General features: G+C 37.4%; 1 protein-coding gene across 1 annotated transcript; it reads left to right on the top strand.

Annotated features, from left to right (window-relative positions):
* Positions 1 to 855: 855 nt before the first annotated feature.
* LOC121907378 (activin receptor type-1C) lies at positions 856 to 22,594 on the top strand. Its single transcript, XM_042426902.1, has 9 exons — positions 856 to 1,515; positions 11,321 to 11,551; positions 15,456 to 15,698; positions 15,937 to 16,167; positions 16,277 to 16,444; positions 17,115 to 17,271; positions 18,075 to 18,199; positions 18,494 to 18,624; positions 19,972 to 22,594. Exons 1-9 carry the CDS (start codon positions 1,446 to 1,448, stop codon positions 20,095 to 20,097), a joined length of 1,482 nt encoding a protein of 493 aa, XP_042282836.1. The 5' UTR covers positions 856 to 1,445; the 3' UTR covers positions 20,098 to 22,594.
* Positions 22,595 to 23,301: the final 707 nt, after the last annotated feature.

Below are 23,301 nucleotides of genomic sequence, written 5' to 3'. Positions count from 1 at the left end.
GCAGTGGTATCTGTCGAGCCTGGTTTCTTCAATTTTGCTGACCTGAGCTCTGTTCACATCCAGGGAGAAGAATTACAATGGCCACAGGGGTGCAAGATAGGCCGCTTTCAAGGCTGGATTATCAACTAGGCAAAGTGGGCAACTGCCAGTCCCTCAGGAGCCACAAATGGCTCATGTTGACTGCTTGTGAATCTGTGTTTTGTAATTTGATTGCAAGTACATTATCAACAAAGGTGGGTCCTTCATTATTACCTGATCCAGAGGATCTGTCTTGTACAGGGGCCCAGTGTCAAAATCCAGATTTTTAGATCAATAATTATTTTAGTTTGTATTGTGTTCATGTGATGCATTTTAATACAATTAACGTAATGTTCTGTGAAGTAAAATGACCTCAAACATATTAACACACAAAACCAGCATAGGAGCACTGGTTAGTCTTTGCATTAGAGCTGCAAAGACTAGAGCTGCAGTGATTAGTAGATCAACAGAAAATTAACCGGCAAATATTTTGATCAATTAATCATTTTAGTCATTGATACCTAAAAATGCCAAAACATTCGAGAAGTTAATGCTTTTTCAAATGTGAGGATTTGAAGCTTTTCTTTGTTGTACATGATGGTAAACTCAATTTCTTTGGATTTTGAACTGATCCAACAAAACAACATTTGAAGACTAATAAAATAATAAAACTAATAAAATTATAAAATTTTTCAGTATTTTCTGATATTTTATAGACTTAACGATTAATTGGTCAATTGAAAAAATCATTGCCAGGTTAATTGATAATGAAATACATATGCATATGATACAGCTGCCATGTGTAGACTGCTGCTTAATGAGCCGAACAGAATCAGACTAACCCAGCTATAGCTACAGTCTCTTGGAAACGCATGAATGTTCCTATAGATCATTTATTGGCCAAGATGTGTGTATACAGGGAGGTGGAAAAGAGTCAGTGCATCTTCAAAAAACTCAGTAGTATTTATGTCAACCTTGGGACTGTGTATGTGTCTGCTGTGCTCAGGAGGGAGTTCATAATCTCCTTGTACCTAATTTTGTGTGTAATGTGGTTTTGTGTTTTTCTCTATAGCAAGAATTCAGTAAACAAGTGACTGACACCCTCAGAGAAGTGAGCAGACAGGAGGGGGTGTTTCACTGGACCTGCAGCAGTTAAATGGATGTGCATCAGACACTTTCTCTCTGGCTCTCATTCACATGTCTTTATCAGAGGTCTGCAGCGCTAATCCTCTTAAATTCTAGTCAACAGAGGCGGAGCGAACCTCTCGTTGCGTTTCACAGTTTTTCCTCCCGTTCGTCTGCTGCGTGAGGCGTTTGTGCGGGTTGCATGGCCGAGTAGACTTCGCCGCGATGTGTAGCGTTGCGTTTTTTGTAGAGTAGCTGCGTAAAAACGGTGCGTCGGAGAGGGAGCAGATGCGGCTCTTGCCATGACTTGTCCCAGGAAGCAGAGCTTTCAAGCGGCGTTGATCTTCCTGTCCATCGCCCAGCTGACTGCAGGTACAGTAGGCAGCTCCCACTCACTCAGTTTGCATTATGTTGATTAAATGTATCCATCTGGTGAATTACACTTTACCGTTGTGTGACTGAAGGTTTCGCATGAGTTATTTAACTGTCCACCACATAGGCTACAACGCAGGTTTGCTAATAATTAGTTGATTCAGTTGACTTTTTAAATTGCCCATATTGTATTCTGAGAAAGCTCCGTGATCTGTTATGTGACCAAACACCATGACTTAAGTTTATGTGACTTTGAAATATTTTATATATATACAAGTTTAATCTTGTATTGTACTTTTAAAACTAGATATAATTACATGTCCATTAGGCTTATGTACCTTAAAGCTCTGAATGGAAATAGGCTATCTATTATCTAAGAATGTAAATTGCTGCCTTCAACAAACAAACTGAGAGATTTTTATGTTTGTTCATTTACATTCCAAAGATTTTAGTTGTGCTTTTCAGGAAATGTTTCATATCTAATTTGTTAACCTGTCAAATATTTACATACTGCTTTCTTAAGTATGATGAAGTTTTCCCCAGTCATGTTGCATCTGATATGATCAAATACATCATAATTGAGTTGCCAGTAGTTGCTGACAAACATCAGTAGTCACTCACCTGTTAGACCAGAAGTGCAAGTAAGTACAGCATATATAAAGAGGAATGTCTGCACTCAGTGCTGTCTGTCTTCCACCTACTTTGTCCTGGTGTTACCCTGATGAATGGGTGTGTGACTGAAAGCTTAGTTTAAGACAACACAGGGTGCACTGTGATGACCCTTTTCCTTTCTTATTGTCTGATAATGGTTCAGTCTTAGTATAAGTATTAGCTTTAACTTTGACCCTTTCCAGACTGAAACATGATGACTGGATGTGCCTGTTTGGCCCCAAGGACGGCTCTGTCAGTCAACAGGCATTTCTTGTTTTATCAGCCTCCAATTTAATGTGCACTTTCCCTTGTAAGATGTAATTGAACACACAAATTTCGCTAATCAGCAGAGTGCTTTTTCTCTGAGATGTGCTCATTCCAGGTAACAGGTTGTATAATGCATATTGATAATACAGTTTTCAAATGAACAATATTCTAGGTACATGCAGTGTAGAGCTGCAGCTAGTCAATTAATCATTTTGTTGACAACTATTAAATTAATTGGCAACTATTTTGATGATCAATTAATTGTTTTGAGTCATTTTTTAAGAGGAACATTTCAAATTTCTCTGATTCCAGCCTTTCAAATGTGAATGTTTTCCAGTTTTTTTAGTCTTTTATGACAGTAAACTGAATATCTTTGGGTTGTGCACTGCCAGTCGGGACAGAACAAGACTTTATATTTTGCATCTTGGGCTTTAGGAATCAGTGATCAGTGATTTTTCACCATTTTCTTTTTTTTCCAACATCTTTTCATTTCTGAGGGGTGTACAATAATCAGTAATCACCATTGGGTGAACATACAAACATAACAGTATACTGAGTATCCTCATATCCCCCATCTCTTCCCTCTACCCCCATATGCCCAAGTAAACAAAACAAAACAAAACAAAACAAAACAAAACAAAACAAAGAAAGAAAGTATACTTAAGTATATTTTCTGAAACCTTTTTACCACTTAATATGCATTAGTATCCCTTTTATCTATTCAGAAAGTAATCTAAAGCTGTGTTAAATTGAAACCACTCAAGTTGTACTTAGTGTGTTCAAAGTTGAAATTATACTATTGATGTGTTCTTGGTTACTTTTACCTACCAAAATAGTACACTTTTAACAAATTTACTAAAGTACAACCTAAGTTTCCTAAACATCTCAGGTGTGTTCTTAAGTATACTTAGATTACACTTACAGCACATCAATGAGAATGAGATTCATTTTTCCCAACATAGAAGTATGTATTTCCTAGCAAAGTATGTTATAGTAATTAATACTCTGCATTTTTTTTATCTAATTGAAAATCTGGCATGTCATTTAACAAATAGAAACAATGGTTGAAATCCAATTTTCAAAACTGATTTAGTGAAGGAGTGAATTGAATTCCAGAAACTTTTCAACAGATCACATTGCCAGAGCAGATGCACACATGTTCCTTCTACATCTTGGACAGTTTGGTGAATTATCTTTGGAAATTTTATGCTTCTTTATAGGAGTGACATAGAATTTATGGATGAACTTAAAGTTATCTTCCTTGATTTTTTTTACTTGTAAATGAGAAATATATTCTTCCACAAATGATTAGCCAGTTATTTTCATCTAAAACCATTTAGATCTTTTTCCCAAATCTTTAATAGAGTTGGGAAAGATGAATGATCTCCTTTAGATAGAATATCATAAAATTATCTAATTTTACCTTTAATTGTAATTAAGGACATTAATATATCCTCTCAATTTATTTTCTTTTTGAATGGTGAAGTGAACGGACAACATTCTGAATATGTAGATATTTAAAATCTGTGTTAGGAATGCCATATTCTGTTCTTAAATCAATGAATGATTTTAATTGCATATTTTATTAAACAAATCTTTAAATTATTTTATACCCAAGTTTGGGCATTTGCATATGTTGATTGATTATAAGTATTTGTTCAGATCTGGCTGGCTTCCATCTGAACCCCCACTGAGTCCTGTCTCCCCAACAACCATGACACTAAATTTCTTAATAGGGCTGACCAAAAGTAATACTGGAGATTGGGGAGACCAGGACCCCCATGGGCTCTGACTTCCTGTGGGTCATTAAACTAATCCTTGTATTTTATTGCATGAGATGCATTTTGAAATATGTTTGTTCAGAGATTCAAAAAAATGATAAATAACATGGTAACATCTGAAAAAGAAAATTAAATCTTCTTATAACATTTATTCTTCCTAACAGATAACGGTAGAGTGGACCATTTACACAAATCACAAATCAATTTGATCTTATCTATGAGAGGAGTTTAGTTTTCTTTAAGCAGATCATCTAAATGCGGTGTAATATTTATTCCCAAGTATTTAAAACCCCCTGGTATCCAGTGAAAAGGACGAGACATATTTCTGTTGGTGTCATATGTAAGAGGCAAGCACTAGATTTCTTCAAATTGATCTTATATCCTGAATATCTTCCAAATTGTTTGATTGTACTATATAAATATGAATTTTCTAGATGTGTTATTATTGGAATTATGTAATTTGCATATATAGAAATTTGTGTTTGTTATTATTAATCTTCAATCCTCTGATGTTTGTATTGTTTCATACACGACACCAATGGTTTGATCACCATCACAAAAAGCAAAGGTGACAATGGACACCCTTGACTTGTCCCTTTAGTTAAAGAAATGAAGTCACCATTTCACTGTTTTCTGATATTTATGGACCAAACAATTAATCAAGTAATAGAGAAAATAATTGTTAGATCAATAGATAATGAAAATAATCTTAAGTTGCAGCCCTAATACAGTGCTGGGCTGTATTCTGTGTCTGCATATAATAGTTTCAATTGCAATATGATGCTTAAGTGGGACCTTTCATACCATTCATTAATTCTTACTGAAGATCTCTGTGGTAAAAAGGTTCAGCAAACATACAAGCCTCTCAGCACTATACTACTCTAAATTCTACTTCTCTAAATCTAAGAATCTGCTTGGCCTCAAGTTGACTACCCTTTGTTTGTTTGATTGATTTCGACCACACTACAGCACTGAGACTGCTTTTGTTAAGGTCTTCAATGACATCCACTTAAACACAGACAGTGGCAGAATTTCAGTCTTGGTATTACTGGATCTCAGTGCTGCATTCGACACAGTTGACCACAATATATTACCAGACCTACTGAAAAACTGGATGGGACTTTCTGGCACAGTATTAAATTGGTTTGACTCCTACTCAAAGGACAGGCACTACTTTATGTCTATAGGTAATGGCACATCTAAGTGGACAAAAGTGACATGTGGAGTTCCCCAAGGCTTCATTCTAGAGCCTCTTCTATTCAACATCTACATGCTTCCACTGGCTCAGATTATGAAAAACAACAAAATATGTTACCATAATTATGTAGACAACACACAAATTTACATAAACATATCACCAGGGGACTATGGTCCAATACAAGCACTGAGTAAGTGCATTGAACAAATCAACAAGTGGTTGTGCCAGAATCTTCTTCAATTAAACAAAGACAAAACTAAAGTAATTTTATTTGGAGCCAAAGAAGAATGATTCAAAGTCAACACTCAGCTTCAATTGGTAATGTTAAAACCACAAACCAAGCCAGAAATCTTGGTGTAGTCATGGACTCAGACCTGAATTTCAGCAACCACATTACAAAGTCAGCCTAACATCACCTTAAGAATATATCAAGGATTAAAGGACTTACTTGAAAAACTTGTCCATGCATTTATCTTCAGTAGACTTGACTACTGTAATAGTGTCTTCACAGGTCTCCCTAAAAAATCGATCAGACAGCTGCAGCTGATTCAGAACTCTGCTGCTAAAGTCCTCACTGAGACCAAAAAAGTAGATCACATCACTCCAGTTCTGAGGTCTTTACACTGGTTTCCTGCCTGTTAAATAATTGATTTCCATATATTGCTGTTGATTTATAAAGCACTGAATAGTTTAGGGCCAAAATAAATTTCTGATCTTCTGCTACATTATGAACTACCCAGACCTCTCAGGTCGCCTGGGACAAGTCTGCTTTCTGTTCCCAGAGTGAAAACTAAACATGGAGAAACAGTGTGTAGTTTTTCCCAGAAAACTGCAGGTCTGCTGCAACCCTCAGTTCTTTTAAATCAAGACTTTTCTGTTTGCTGCTGCCTTTTATTAAAAAAGTACTCATTAACTATTAATTTCTTACGCTGCACTGCACTTTTATTCTTGTATTTTATACCTATTTTATTTTATTTTAGCTTATTTTTATTTTCTATTCTCTTAGCTCTTTAATGACTGTTTTTAATTGTATTTAAATGTCCTTTTGTGGTGTGTTTCTTTTGCACTTTGTCTCGATGCTTTTAATGTTTTATGTAAAGCACTTTGAATTGACTTGTTGCTGAATTGTGCTATATAAATACACTTGCCTTGCCTCTGTTTGATACTCATTTTGAGTCAAATTGGTCCACTTTCATTGCAAGACTTAAGACTTAATGCATAGCTTTGTTGACAAAGGAAATGACTCCTGGTGATAATTTCTGGTTTTGGTTTGCACAGATTTAACACAAGGCTAGACACTGAGTGCAGATTTCACCTGACTTCTTCTCTCGTGAGTCTTCTGCTCACAATATTTTCAATCTTGTTCATAAGGAAGAGAAATCTGTTTCTGTTGTGTTGGTTCATGAAAATATGCATAGGTGCAAAACGTTTGATTTCATGTAAAGGGACACACCAGGTTGGACACTTGTTGAACCTCACATTGTCATACTGGACAACATGCGGTTCAGTCAGACTGTAGGGCAGTCTTCAAGAAAAGCTCTAATCCTGTCCAAGAATATCAAAGATCTACCTCTGCTATACTCACCATTCCTCAAGGCAAGTGAGGATTTATTTTCAGCATGGCAATAGAAACCATGTCAGGTCACACTCACTGAGGCAATTGACCTGTGATGACATCACTGCAGAAAGATGCCAAGGTTGAATTTGTCAGTCAAAGATGTTTTATTCAAGGTGTCTCATCAGGGAAAATATTACAGTAAATGTGATGTGACGGAAAATGCAGTTGACAGCAAGATATGGAGCAGTAAACACACTGCCTAGTAATAGTTTGTGAATTTGATTTCATTTTTCTTACCACCATTAAGTGACTTTGTAGACACCATTATGTGATTATGCTGATTTTAATGTTTTGATGACATGACACCACTTTGAGCATTCACTTGCTGTTCTGCAAACTCAACAGTTGGGTCATAGCACCTCTTCCAAAAGAAAGGGGCCTTTTGTCTCTGGCAAAGCATCCAAACAATACAAAAACTCTGTAATAATATATTATTTCCCTGTCGCAATATATGATTTAAGAAAATATTCAATATTTATACCAGTACTCAGTGGGTCATTTGGTTTCTTAAAAAGCTTAAAAAATTAACATTGTTATATGTCAGTTACAGAGCAATATATTCAAACTTCATTTAATACTTGTCCTTGAAGAAGTTGTTGCCAAGCAACTCCTGTGTAAGCTGTAAAAGATTATTCTTTTTCTCAAATTCTAGTCAGGTGTCCCTTGAACTTGCGTATTGATAAAGGGTCTTATTTTACAACCAGGAGTCCTCCTAAATGGAGCTAAAAGATCCTAAGCTAAAAGTTTCCTCTTTGGTCAGAAAAACCTTATTTTTAGTAAGGAATGGAGAGAACACTTGAACTAAGAGAAGGGGCAAGGTGGACCCTGTTGCTATGGGTGACATCATGTTTCATCAATAAACCAATTCACTATGTCTACAGCGATGGCTGACAGGTGACTGGTCTGTGTCAGTGAATGTAAAAGAAAACATTCATCAATACACAGGAGCGTGACCGGGAATAAAGATACTGTAGACTGATTGATTTAATTTCAAACATATCGTATTTTATAAGCTGTGTTATATCCTTTATACATGAATCAAAGTAAAATTTACTTATCAAGTAGATTGTATCTGGCATCAAACACCACCTGCGTGTTAATACTGTGATATTTTGTTTTCCGGTTGACTAAACTAATCTTTAAGGATGCTTTTGAAAATAATGCTGTAAATGGTTTTTACTTATCAGTTACTTTTATACAGTATAATGCAATAAACAGAAAATAACCTAAATGAAATCAATATTTTGTGTGACCACGCTTTGCCTTTAAAACGGCCCCAATTCCCCTCAATACACCTGCACACAGTTTTTCAAGGTACATGGTTGGTTGTTCCTGCATCTTGGAGAACTTGCCACAGTTATTCTGTGGATTCAGGCGTCTCAGCTGCTTTTGTGTCCTCATGTAATCCCAGACTGACTGGATGATGTTGAGATCAGGGCTCTGTGGGGGCCATATGATCTGTTGCAAGACTCCTTGTTCTTCTTGTCCCTGAAGATGGTTCTTTATGACTCTGGCTGTATGTTTGGGGTCATTGTCATGCTGCAGAATAAATTTAGGGCCCATTAGAGGCCTCTGTGTTAGTATTGCATTATGGAAAAGAATCTAAACATCTAAAGTGCCTAAAACTTTTTCACAATACTGTATAAAGTTTGGACACTCCTTCCTGTTCCCTTGAATGAGAAAGTGTGTCTTTTGACTGGTACTGTATATATTTCAATTGCTGATTATTTACTTAACGAATTGTTGAACAAACTGGCTCTAAAAAGCACATATTTTCTTTGATGAATAATTCTGACACAAGGCTGAAATATTCCAAGTTCATCAGCACTGTAAACTACAGTTTTCCAGGGTCAAAGTAGTGCAGAGTTGGGTAAACTCTCTGGGATTATTGGATTGTTTATTTGTTGTTGAGCTGATTGGACCCTTATTAACTCGTCCACCATCAAAATATGCTTTTAAAAGTTTATAATCATTATATTCTTACAAAATGCTGACACTGTGAGGTGCATTATATGCAAAAGCTGACTTACTGTAGGAGTCCTCTGGACTACCTCTCACCCCACTCAAATTTAGGAGCTTGTTTTAGGAGTTTTTACTTTCAGCCTTTGGATGTTTTGTGAATACTCCCTCATTCCAATAAAATATTGCACTTTTTGCCATCTCGGTGCTTTAAATACTCACTGGTGCACCAAATGTCTATTGATCCATGGCTGAAAAAGTTACCAAAAATGCACTGTTTATTCCTTTTTGAATAATGTTTGCTAAAAAACTACAGTGTCCAGCTGCTGTAGGAAATTACCTGTGACCTGTTTTTATATCTTTAGTAGAAACAAATGTGCTTGGGGGCAGAATGCCACAAACAAACTCAGTTGGGGAGGTCAGAAAGTAATGAATGATACAACTGAGTTTTTGTCAATACTTGCAATACTTACTATTTCAGAAATTTCCTATTAAATAGGAAAGTTTCAACTGTCTTCCCTGTCCAAGTATGTGTCATAATCTGGCCCACTCCTTTGCAGTATGCTCCAGGGATCAATCTTTGGTCCCACTCTCTCCTCTTTTTTAATTATTCTCCTTGGATTTAATTCATTTTTGTTAATTGCCACATTGATGATGGCTCTGTACTTACTGGTTTGCAAATCAACTCTCAAGGACTACGCATCGTACCACTGAACCCATCCATTGGATAATGAACATTAAATACAAACAACAATTACGAAAGTAAGAGTCAGTTGTGATCACAGCATGAACTTTGACCATCATCTCAAGAAAGTGTCCTAATGTTGTTTCCCTTCAGTTGTGAAATGTACCGTGTCCAATGTCAGTTCTTGTCTATCAACATCTGCAGAATGTTTACTCCTGCTTTTTTCCTTCTTGGAGACTATTGCAATAGAATACATGTGCAGTAGAGATGATTAAATGGCTACAAGGGGTCAAAAATGCCACAGCTGCACTTTTAACAAAATACTCACACAGTTCATTAACAACTCTTACTGTAGATTTTCTACAGTGGTTGTCTGTAGGGTTCAAGATGACTGCTTAGGTTCTCTGACCACAGTATGTTTAAATGTTTCACAAATTCAGGCTGAAATCACAGAGAGTTTGTGGCTTTTGAGTTCCCTCTGTAAAAACATTGAAATTGGACAGATGGTCAAGAGTTCAAGTTTTTCATACATTCATTTTTATCATAAACACTCTGTATTATTTTTATTTTTATTTATTTTTATTCCTATCTATCCTGTGACTCAAAGTGTATGGCAACATATAATATATATGAATATGTAGGAAATTGGCAGAAACAGGCTTCATGTTTAGTGGTACAGAACGCTCTGACAGGTGTCAAAGGTCAACTGCATCCAGACTTTCTATTTTCATGTCAACCAGGTTGATTTGAGACATCCACATCTTTAGAAATTATTATAAAGCAATTTTCACCTGTTTGTTGGTACATGACAAAATATGATGTTTAAAGAAAGGGTGATGTGAAACTGGCAGCAATAAACCTGTGAAGAGGTGACATGCTGTCACAAGATGCTTTGCATCAGCCATGAATTTTCCTGACAAAAATGATTTTCGCTGGGGAGTGTTACTGGCATGCCAACCATTAATTGCACACAGGACATGAGTTTCAGACAGCAGCCACAGTTTGTATTGGAATTTATATAAACTAAAAAACACAACATGAAACTTGAAGTTTTTTGTTCTGAACTGCATGAGATTATGCAGAGATTATGATTTAATATTAATGGTCAAAATTTGAAAAATGCTTCAAATGATCAGAGTTACTGTTATGTCAATGAAGTTTATGATTACAACTGTATTATATCATTAATACCTGAATACTGTGTAGATGTTGCTTATATTAGTATGGCTATTTTAGTTTTTTTTAAAATGATGCTACCGTGTCTGTTAAAATTGTTTAATCAAAATCAAATATTCTCATCATTTATCTCCGGGTTTTTCCAATGAGTGGGAAGTGCAGCCTAGCTTATCAATCACTCACAGTCTTATCAAACAAAGCATGACAGCAGCTCCAAGTAGAACACAAGATTATCTGGGTGTTAAACTAAGAGGCATTACTCTGGTTCCTCCACCTCCAGGCATTTAAGAGCATGGACCTCCTTACATAACAGCAGCATTCTGCTCCTAAAGAGTTCAAGACTACTGGCCATGAAAGTCTGTGAATGATACATGTCTAGTGTTACAAATAAATTAAATACTTTGTGTTGTGCTGGAAAGTGTCTGTGGAAAAAATTATCTAACCATCTTGAGTAATGCGTTGTGTTGCAGGTCTGAAATGTGTGTGCCAGCTGTGCGCCAACCACACCTGTGAGACGGCGGCAGACGGCGCCTGCTGGAACTCTGTGATGTTGATCGATGGGAAAGAAGAGGCGGTCAAGTCTTGCCTGTCGCCCTCTGAGATGAAGGGCCAGGTTTTCTGCTACAGCTCCCCTAATGTCTCCAAGAGGAACTGCTGCTTCACTGACTTCTGCAACAACAAGACTCTGCACTTAGATCCAGGTACAGTCAGTATGATTAATATGGTGTTATCTCAAAATGGCTTAAAGATATGGTGCTGCTTGAACTAAACCATATATCTAAATGGCTTAAGATGAATAAACTTTCACTTAATCTTAACTTATTTCATTTTATTTTGGCCTAACTCATATAAAAGAAATCTATAAATGTTTAAATGGAGAATGTACTTTTGGAGAGTGGCACTTCCATGTGATTCCTTTGAGTAATTATAGATAAGTCGAGCTGGAAATCACATATCAATATGAAACAAACCACATTAGAATAGAAACAAACATAGGGATTATTGGCAAAACAATTTACAATTTCATTTAGCAGACGCTTTTATCCAAAGCGACGTACATCTGAGAGCTGATAGAACACAAGCAGGGATCTAGTCAGGAGAGAACAACATGAGTAAGTGCCATAAAGCTAAGTTTGAGTCAGATAGGAAACAAGATACTTATATTATTTCAGCAGTACATTATAAATATATTTTCCATTATTTACTCTCCTATAAGTTATTGCAATAACGCTTGGGCGGGTATACACCCTTCAAAATTGCAAAAGATTATAGAAAAGATTATTCTGTGTAGAATACAGGAGCCACACAGATTCCCTTTCTGTAAGGTCTGCCAAAGGTCTGCCAATCTCAATGTTTTCCAAATGAACAAACTCCAGGTTGTGCAGTTCATTTAGCACTATTTCAGTAACACTCTGCCTTCTGTCTTAAAGGATTATTTAATCATACTTAGCATCATTCACAACCATGAAACCAGGAACAGTCATCACCTTCAACTTGCACTTTCAAGAAATGCAAACACCCAATTTAGAATTTCTAATAGAGGTCCTAAAATCAGGAATTAAATTTCTAGTAATTTTGTAAACTTATACCCAAAGATTTAAGAAAATATGTTAAAAAAAATCCTTATTGTCAACTCTTAATACTCTTCTATTTTGAATAATATTGTAGATTTTGGTTGAGCGCCAGAATACTGATTGTAGTTGTTTTGCTCCTGGAATATGATGTTGTGATTTAGTGGAAGCAATTTGGCTCTTTGGCTCCGCCTGCACATGCAGACACCTGTTATAATTTGATCTAACTTTTATGTTCTATTTGATATTGTGTGAACAAGCAAACAAGAAAATGAATATTACCTTGGCAAATATTAACTGGTTGTTGTTTTAGTTCAGTTTTGGTTTAAGGTATTTTTACTTAATTCAATAAAGCTGATTTTTTTCCCACAGTAGGAAAGACAAACCAGGTTACATAAAAAAGCATTAAAAAGAAGAAAATGGATTCCTCTGCTCAGTAGTTACAGTATGCAGTCAACAGCAACACTAGCCCAATCACTGTGGGATTTCCCACTCATTCTGGCCCCGGCTAGACGAGGTGGATGCTGATCCTACTAGATCCTGTGACATAACAAAGCTGGCAGAGGCCATGGGACGACGGTTAGTGATCCTCCCCTCCCTCCCCTGATTTATAAATACTTTGTCAGGCATGTAGTCCTAGTGCAAGTTAAAAGCCTCTCACTGGGTCTGCTTGGTGGAAGTTGGCCTTAAAGCTGAGGGGGATTACTTACACCTGTGGATATACAACTCAATGGAAAATGCTGAGAGGTCAGACAGAGGTTGCAAATAGAAAAATAGTTCTTGTTTTACTGCAATAAATAAACTAAAACATAACAGTTTTTCCTTCTGACATTTCCAGTATGAGTGCAGTAAAATGTAAAATGTAAAATGGACAATTCATGAAGTAAATCAGATTGGCAAAAGCTCCCCGTTAATCAGTTTTTGTCACTTGGTAGAAACATATGAAGCTGAAAATTACACACAGTTGACATATTATGGCTTTGTAAAGTAGATATGGTAGCAACACTGCCTACATGTCAACATGTCCAATAGACTCTGAGCAACATTAGCATTCATTTAGAGTTTCTGACCACACGATGAATTAGTACAATATTCACTCTCCTTTATAGCTCTGTTTTTGTCTCCACAAACACCTGCGGTAAATATATCTGTTTCTTTGGCCGCTGAATGCTCCGCTATGTTCATCAGCTGGCCACTAACTGTGTCTGCCTGCTGTTTGGTGCTGGGCAGGGAGCATACAGTGGGTTTATCAGTGCTTTTTAGCTGAAAACATCTGCTTGCTGCTGCTGGGAAAAGGGGTTGATGAGAACGGTGAGAGTGAACCAAATCAGTAGAGTCGCAGGTCAGAAAACTTAAACAACAGAACAGAAATGCTCTTTAAAGTTGAGGGGAACTGCAGAGTCAGAACTTCAGTATGTGCATTTTAGACAAGTAAAACCCACCTTTCCTGCTCCTGCATTTTTATGCTTTTGTAAATGTTTACTCCTGGTCGCAGTGTGAAATAACCACTGTTGACTGTTGATACAGCACCCTGAGGCTGTTATGGTATTGACTGTGAATGAGGACAACCAGAATCAATCTGTTCCATTGTTCCACTAAACATCAGCATGTGAGCTCATCCATGTGTTGTTTCAGACTTTATGTTTATCAGTGCTCTTGCCGTGACTTCTATAAAGGTGCTTGGACAGTGATACGGTGCAGTTAGAGGTAGTAGGTAGAGGTTTTGTGTTTTTTGTTGTACCTTTCACACTTTGACAAGGATATCTTCTTCTAAGTCTAATTTCCAAGCATTTTTTTCAGCCTTTGCGTCAAAAAATTCAAACAGATCATTTGACAAAAAGCTGAAAGGTAACATGCATGTTTGCCGAGAAACAGTCTTGCCACTGGAGCAGAGGAGAGTAATGTCTTGTTTTGCACCATATCTGCTGGGCTCCAGTTGGACACACAGCTGGATATGTTTTTAGGTAAAAGGCTAAAGATGTCTTAGGAAACTGTGGTCTAGTTCAAGATGTGTTGCTTTGCACATTGGGCCATCTGCAGATGTTGCATGTTTTGGTGAGGACATCTCTTACTTTAGGGATTTGAGAGGATCAAAAGGGTAAAGAAACATGGAAAACTTTATTGTGTAAAAATGTTACTACTAATAGATAGGTTCTGATTTTTTAAAGCCTGGATGATTATGAGTAATTGGTCTCTGCAATCATTCAGCCAAAGCTTGTATGAGGTTTCATCACTCCCCAAACCTACCCTTTGCAAGTGCTTTAATGCCATTACAGTGTTCTCGGTGCAACATTTTGTCAGCATGTGTGGAAATTCCACATTATCACGGTGCCCACCAGCTCTGCCACTTTTGTTTGTGTCCAGGTCTCTTCTATCCGCCCACAGACAAAATGAAGGTCAGCGATAGAAATGCCAGGTTATATTGTTTTGCCAAACCCACAATTTAAGTCACACATTGTCTCACAAAGTGCCTGTTTTTGCTCAGTGCATGTCGACGGAGTGGCATTTTCATTTTAACTGTTGGAAGAAGATTCTGCCTCTGTTTCTCTTCATTACTCTTGATCAATGACATTTATGGAGCAGTGAGGAAAATTTCTGGTGCCTTGAATGTAAAACACATTTGTTGGCAGACATAAATTTGCATCTGCCAATTGTACAATTTCCAGTTCCCTAAGTTTTAATATTGTCAACTGGTTGATGTCTTCATTCTTGTTGAGCTTGTGTGGTGGCAGGAAAGTGTTTTTCTGCAACTCAGTACATCAGACGAGGCTGCCTTCATATTTCAGCAGTACGTATACACCAGTGACAATGTAAATCATCTACATGAGAAGACCATCTCAGTCCATTGCCATGTTTGGCCACCAGAGGGTGCTCAGTGACAATGCTGTAAATATAGATGCAAATGTCCTCTCATTCAACTGACTTTTTGTCCTAAGAATTGAATAAGCAATTTGGTAAACAGTAATGTGCTAAAAATATTAACTGGTGATTTTACATTGTCATGTTGTATATGTGTGTGTGTGTGTGTTAACAGAAAGGCCTTTGGAAGATCCTGGCTGGAGTAGGCTGCAGCTGTCTGTGGTGATCCTCGTGCCCTCTTGCCTGCTGTGTATGGGGATTGTACTGGGTGTGTTTGTTGTGCAGGGCCAACGCTGTGCCTACAGCAGAGCCCACAAGCAGGACCCAGAGGAGCCCTTGGATGACCAGATGCTCATGTCACCTGACAAATGTCTCAAAGATCTTATCTATGACATGAGCACCTCGGGCTCAGGATCAGGTAAGCCGATTTAGTTGACATGATGATTCATGATGACGATTATTCGCTGTTCCATTTATTCTGAGTTACTCCACTGCACTTCAATGAACTGAAGCAAGTAAATTCAGAAACTCTTCAGGCTTTATTGTTGTGTGATTTAAATATAGCACTCCTCCATCTGTGATTTGCAGAAACAGAAACCAAACATGTTGTCCGCTGCTCATGCTCTGCCTGGTGGAAATCTCTGTTTGTCTTGCAGGGCTGCCATTGCTGGTCCAACGAACCATAGCTCGAACCATTGTCCTGCAGGAGACCATTGGTAAGGGTCGATTTGGAGAGGTGTGGCGGGGCAGGTGGCGAGGAGAGGATGTTGCTGTAAAGATCTTCTCCTCCAGGGACGAGAGGTCCTGGTTCCGAGAAGCAGAGATTTATCAGACGATCATGCTCAGACATGAAAACATCCTGGGCTTCATTGCTGCTGACAATAAAGGTGCCAGAACCTTTTGGATATATAATTCTTCTTCTATAGGTATAATATTGAGTACATGTTATAATTGTAAGACAACTGTTTCAGCTGTACTGTTTGCTGTGTGCTGCAGATAATGGCTCATGGACTCAGCTGTGGTTGGTGTCAGAGTACCATGAGCATGGCTCCCTGTTTGACTACCTGAACAGGTACACAGTCTCTCTGGAGGGCATGGTCATTCTCGCTTTGTCCATAGCCAGCGGACTGGCACATCTCCACATGGAAATCATTGGCACGCAAGGTAAGGCTGTATTATTGAACTAACACAAATACCTTATATTGCGGGATTCAAAGGATGCACAATAAACCCATCATATACTAAAATCTCAATGGACATAACAGGAGAATTGTCTCAACCCAGATTCCTACACTAATGATCAGTCTGTATATCCTCAAAACAGTAGTTGATAGCCTTTAATTTATGGCTGCAACTAATTATTTCTATTATCATTTAACTTTTCTATTACTTTTTTGATAATTCATTGTTGAGTCTGTGAAATGTCAAAAAATGTTCTAAAAAGATTTCTTCAGAAGTCTTGTTTTGTCTGATCAACACTCCAAAAGCTGAAAACCCTCACATTGGAGAAGCTGGAATCAGCAAATATTTGGTATTTTTGCGTGATAAATGATGTAACTGATTGTGAAATTTTTTGTGATTCATTTTCTGTTGGCTGACTTATTATTATTAGTCAGCTTATCGTTTCAACATTACCGTCATAAACAGGAAATCAGAAATCATCTATTTCAGTGATAGTTTATCAGTGATTATATTATGGTTAGATGCACGTCAGAGTTCTATGAAACACTGGTGCATTTTTTTGCACTCATCACTAAAAGATCAAAAATATTTTGTCAAATATAAAGCACATTTTTTGGGCCTTTAACGTTATGTGTGTCCTGCTTGGTTCTAGGGAAGCCTGCCATCGCTCACAGAGACCTGAAGTCTAAAAATGTCCTGGTGAAGAAGAGCGGCACGGCAGTCATCGCAGATTTGGGTTTGGCTGTGAAGCACGACTCCACCACAAACACTATAGACATACCGTCTAACCACAGAGTGGGGACCAAGAGGTAGGATTTACGTCAAAGTGCAGCACATAATAAACAAACAAGAAAGTCCACCTGACAGGAACTGAAACTGGCAGTGACTGCGAACGTCTTCCAGTGTATTTGATGTGTTAGATTTCCCCCTGAGTTTACATGATAATCAGGAAGTTATGTTTTAAGAAACTAAAAGCTTGAAACAACTTGGAGTGAGCTTCCTAGACACTGTTTTCATGTTAAGCCCTTAACCAAGAACACACTGTGCCAAGCCAATTCAGTCCCTTTAGGGATTCCTAAAATAATGTGCTGTGTTTGTTAACAGAGAAATGTTTTCTGGGTGTGCACACAGCGAAATAGTGTGTTAAGGTTTGTTGAGAATAATTCTGGACAAAAGTCATGACACGTTAAGTTATTTTGCATGAGAATTTAAAGAGGATTGATTCAGGAATGATACAACTAGAACACTTAAACCCTGTACGTACAGGATTAAAAGATTTTAGACTTTGGCATCTCCTAGTGTTTCTATCAAAAGCTCACAAGATTCAAACTGTGTAGCATATAATATCCCTTAGACTGGTATCATCATCAGATGTAAGCCAGAAATCATCAGTGAATGCTTTTAGTTCTGCTTTTAGAGGAGAAGTTTTTGTTCCTAACAATAACAAAGCAACAAGTTCCCAGAAAAGTAACGTTTGACTCTCTGCAGTCTGTTCACGTTCAGATTAATGAACTGAGCTTGTTTTTTCAGTAGTTGCTGTAGATTAGGAAAATATTCCAAGAAGCGCAGGGCTTTTTGTTCTAATAGGCCTTAATCATTTTGTCCTCTGCAGGTACATGGCCCCAGAAATCCTGGATGAGACAATCAATATGAACAGCTTTGAGTCATTCAAGCGGGCAGATATCTACTCGCTAGGCCTGGTGTTGTGGGAACTGGCCCGAAGATGCTCTATTAGAGGTAACTTAAATGATGCGCACACATGCAAAACATACAGACAATCATTTATTGATATTTAAAAAAAATATTTAATACAGAAGTCATCTGCAAAACTGCTCTGTGTCATTAATGGTACATACATGAGCGCTGAAGAATCTGATACCAATAACAGCCAAGCGTTGTTTTGTGTGCTGTGTCAGCCTACACTATTTCAGGGTGGTTTATATCCTTGTTTCTCAGTACTCTGAACATTATCAGTCTTGTGCATCATTAAAAGCATGATAAACAAAATGCCTGTCTTTGTCTTTTTCACAGGACTTCATGAAGATTACCAGCTGCCTTACTACGACCTGGTGCCTTCAGATCCGTCCATTGAAGACATGAAGAAAGTGGTGTGTGATCAGAAACTGAGACCCAACATTCCTAACCAGTGGCAGAGCTGTGAGGTGAGATGGGAAGGTCTCAGTATGTCTGATGTATCATCACCGTGTAAAGCAACTGATGCTATAATGCTAACTTATCACTAATGTGTGTAAAGTCAGATACAAAAGAAAATCAGACATAACATGCCATATGCTTAAAGGATCATTTTATTTAGATTTTTATCAGTACTTTTATCGCCCTAGTTTGTGCTGAACTGAACAAAACAAATTAAACTTACTAATGAACTGGAAACAGAAACAGCCATTTGAACTGTGATGTGGTCTGTTAGCTTAGGAAAAAATTAACTACATGATAACAATCTTTGAACTTTACTGAGTGAAATGATTCGATTCAGCAGTGATTCATAATTTCCATCTCTATTCTGTAGTTTTAGGCATCCTTTAGTTCTGATACTACCCACGGTAATCGGATGTGTGAGTATTTGATTTGGTAACTTTGAGACATTAAGTCCAATGAGGCAAGAAACATGAACAGTCAGATGAGGCTATAAACAAATGATTAGTTTGATTATCTAAACCACTTTAATTGGAGGTAAAAACAGAAAATGATCACACCTGAAATGTAGATAATAATCCCTCATTGCATTGGAGAACTGTGAAATCTGTGCAAAAAATTGCATTTAGAAAACGTGCAATGTTTCTGTGTGAAACAGAAAGTATCAACATTTTTCTTGGACTCAGCACCTGGAAATGAAAGATATGCATGAAAGATCACCCTGAAGTTTGTTTAAAGCTTATTTGATTGTCTGACTGCTCGTGTTTCTTGCCCTACCGTACGTTATTTTAGCATTTATTATTTAACATTCCCAGATCTTAGCAATTAATTTGATCAATCCAACGTTATTCTTACAGATTGAAATTATGGCCAAAATTACAAAAATACTATCCAAGTTGTATGAAACCAGAGTTTGTTTTTAAAGCTTACAAACAGTAAGTTTAGGACGGAAGAGGTCAAATCTTCACAGTTATGATAACACAGGAAGGACGACACTTTCCCTACATCGACCCCACAGTCTCATTGGTTGGTTGTGTTTCTACTCATTTCAAGCCATGTACAGGAAAAAATTCTGGCTACCTTTGTTTCTGATATTTTGATGCATAACACTGGTCATTTTGTCCTCCATATAAAATCTTAATCCAAAAACTTCACATTAACTGCACAAAACAAAGAGAGAGATTAAGTTGCTCATCTTTTTAAAAACTGTCAGCGGGAGATTCAGTGTACATATAACTGAAGCTCTTGGTATTTATGTTCAAGGTGAGAAGCTGCAACTTAAGTCTGCTGTCTAAATTTGGTGACACACGCTTTTATATAAATGATATGTTTGGGTCTCTTTGTTGACACACCAGGCTCTGCGTGTGATGGGCAAACTGATGAGAGAGTGCTGGTACGCCAACCCCGCTGCTCGACTCACTGCTCTGCGGGTCAAGAAAACCGTGGCTCAGCTGTCCGTCATCAAGGACGTCAAAGATTAGTTTGATTTGTTGCCCTGCAGATCAGCATTGGTGCAAAAAGACGAACTGGGAGCAAACAAGGGAGAAACTGCCTCTCTAACTGCCTGAGGCGGCCCTCTTCAGGAAACGACCACAACGTTAACAGTCAGAGCGCTTATTCAGGTTGTTGTCGGTGCCAAAGTATTGTAGGAGGTGTCTGTGGCAGCTTTACACATAGACACCGATAATGTATGTTGGTTATTTGAACCAAACATCTGAACTTTTGGTAGGAAGAGCCATATCGAATAAAACATGTTTTATTTTGCTACCTCGGACATTTAAGTGCCCAAAACATAAAAGTTGCACATTGTGATGTTTTTGTGCCATATCATGTAACAAACACAGTATTGTAGTGTGCTGACTGACAATCACAAAGGATACTGGATAAGATACCCTAACCGGTTTTTAAATGACTCACATACAGACTGTACTTGATCATTTGTACTTCAAAGTGTTTTAAGTGCTTTTGCATAGTTATTACTGTACTATTGTAGATAAATGGTTTGATGAAAGCTCTGTAAATCGAAAGGTTACTCCACATTTAACAGGTGTACAGCTGTGCATTTCCTAGTGGAAGAGATCCTTAAGCTACATATATCTTAGTGGATTTTTACTGTGATCAGCTTCTGATTATTGATTTTTAGCAAGGCAGCGTGGCTCTATATGACAGGTGGTCCACTGGTTGGTTGATCTGTTGGTCCAAATGCCTCGACAAGTATTTGATTTTAAGATCAAGACTCTTGGAACAGACATTCATGTTCCCCTGAGGATCAGTCTGAATCCAGTTGATGCTAATGAGAGCTAAACCTGACAAGATGAGTTAAATTATCACAGCAAACCATTTTGATTTAGGTAACAGCTCTACTTTTTTCTGGCACTACCATCAGGCCAAATGTTGAATATTTTGACTGAACAGTGGTGAAAAATGCAAATCTGTCTACATATTTTTACAGCCTCATGGGATCGGTAGACACAGACGTTTTAGTCTTGTTCTTTATGTGAAGAGAAGTAAAGCTATGAACTACTGTAAATTTTGCACATTTAAAGCTTTCAGTAGCTGCTTTCTGACAGTTGAATGCTAGCTTGTTAACAATCAAAAGCTCATCCATGAATGTAAAAATATTTGTTTTATTTTCCTTGAATATATTTATTCAAACTGGAACTGGAATCATATTACAAATTCTACAACCTAAACTACCCCAAGCAAACATCAGTAAAACAACACATTCAGTTTCACTATTGTTAACATTGGGTCAAGGTGCTGTTTGTGTTTTTATAAACAGGGAAATTTAGCAAATCATGTATTACATCTTTATACAAATATATAAAGATAAACAATACACCGAACAGAGAAGAAGAAGCATAGAAGCAAATGTAGGGCAATAGCATATTGTGCATTGGTAGCAAATCATCAGGAAGAGAGTACAGTTTTTAGATGATGGATGCAGATATGACGACCAATGACTGTCAGACAAGGGAAAGCCCACATTGCTACATCTGTCTCCCATGTGGACTTGTATTCACCCACATGAATGCAGATGTGCCTGTGTGTGCATGTGTATGTGTTTCATATCATGTAAAATGATTGTGTAATTTCATTGTAGTGTTTGTGAAACTGGTGCTGTGGAGAAAACTTTCCCCTGTTTCATATCCATTGCTTTTTAATTCATGTCTAGCTGTATATTTTCAGTTAATGTTTACTTTTTTTTTTTTTAGTTGCTAAGGCAAGTGACATATTTCCATATAGCTTACTTGTATCAGTGTAGGTATCCCCCTGTTATGAAGGTTTCAGGATTACTGGATGATACATGTAGCATCAGCAGTGTTGCCTCTTGAAGATAAGCTAATGTACAGGAGCCTGTTGCTATCCCGGCAATATATCAGTTCATGTGCAAATGTTCATGTTTTTTTTGTCAGTGAAATGATTAGATGTCCTCAATCATTTAATCATTTGACTTTATGTTGCAAAGAGTACAGATAGGAAATATTTAAAATGCAGTATTAAAGCGTCGAGCTCTGCCTGTGTCCATTGAAAAAAAAACCCTACAATATATATTTTTTTATCTGAAGTTGAATCTATGCTGACCAAGATTATATTTTGTCCATTGTGTCATATCTGCTTCTCCAAGAATCAGACAGGTGACCCAGAGACAAATGGAGAGTGATTGTTAAAGAATATAAAAAGACTTATCAGTCACTCCAGAGAGGAGTGATCACCATGTGCAATTTCTGTCTGTATTTTATGACATAACTGAATATTCACAAATGTGATATTGCTTTCTTAAAACAAGATCCATTTTTGATTTTAAAACCCTCTACTTACTTAGATCTATACATCTGATTTATGTAAAACTGTTTTCTGTGGTTGCTCAGATGTGGATGTAATACCATTGCATCATATCTTTTCTTTTGCACTATTTATTCTGTATAGAAATACTGTAAGTGATATCAGTGGGTCAATAAACAGTTTTTTTATGGAGTGGACTGTTTTAATTTCTTTGATTTAAGATAAATTGTTTCTGCTTTAGTATAAAATATGTCACATTACTACTACTTGGGTTTCGAAAACACTGATTGTGCAGAGCGGTGCATATTACCATATGCAGATCAGCATTTCCTGGTAAAAACCAAAGTGAAAAACGGGTCATTTTATCTCTTGTCACACATTTAGCTTAACTGACATGACTCATCTCCGCTGTCTCTTGTGCCATTCTATTATCTTACACTGTTCGTGATATGGATATGACCGTTAGACCGCAGAGACAGACGTACTCTGAGGCCATCAGCACTTTGTAGATGAGTCAGCACCTCAAGATTGTGCTGTGAATTGCCTTAATGTTTACTGTCATTCAAGACAAGCTCACACGGGAGATTTTAGGAACCATTTTGAAAATTTCCCCTCATCTTAATTTGAGCTTTTTGACAATTCAAGACTTTATCAGAGATCCTCACATATTACAGAAGCAATGATGAGAGTGCGTCCATATGCTCTTTCTGTTGTTTTTCCTTCTTTTATCAAGCAGCAGGCGAGTGCATGGGCTGCTACTAGTAATGAGAACAAAACTGATGCTTTTAATGCTTGAAAAATGGGGAATGTGGATTTGTAATGTCCTGGTGAAATGGGACATCTGAGTTCCAGACAGTCTCGTGGTCGCTTGGCCAACAGTTCTGCTGAGGGTCAGTGGG

Source organism: Thunnus maccoyii, chromosome 11 (genome assembly GCF_910596095.1).
Source record: "Thunnus maccoyii chromosome 11, fThuMac1.1, whole genome shotgun sequence".
NCBI lineage: Eukaryota > Metazoa > Chordata > Actinopteri > Scombriformes > Scombridae > Thunnus > Thunnus maccoyii.
This window is presented reverse-complemented; position numbering and strand designations above follow the sequence as displayed.

Bases quoted from the DNA above. Each gene is read 5' to 3' on its own strand.
- LOC121907378 (XM_042426902.1), top strand. From the start codon at position 1,446: ATGACTTGTCCCAGGAAGCAGAGCTTTCAAGCGGCGTTGATCTTCCTG. The intron at 17,272-18,074 runs GTAGGATTTACG...TGTCCTCTGCAG, and splicing joins CACAGAGTGGGGACCAAGAG to GTACATGGCCCCAGAAATCC. The intron at 18,200-18,493 runs GTAACTTAAATG...TCTTTTTCACAG, and splicing joins CCGAAGATGCTCTATTAGAG to GACTTCATGAAGATTACCAG.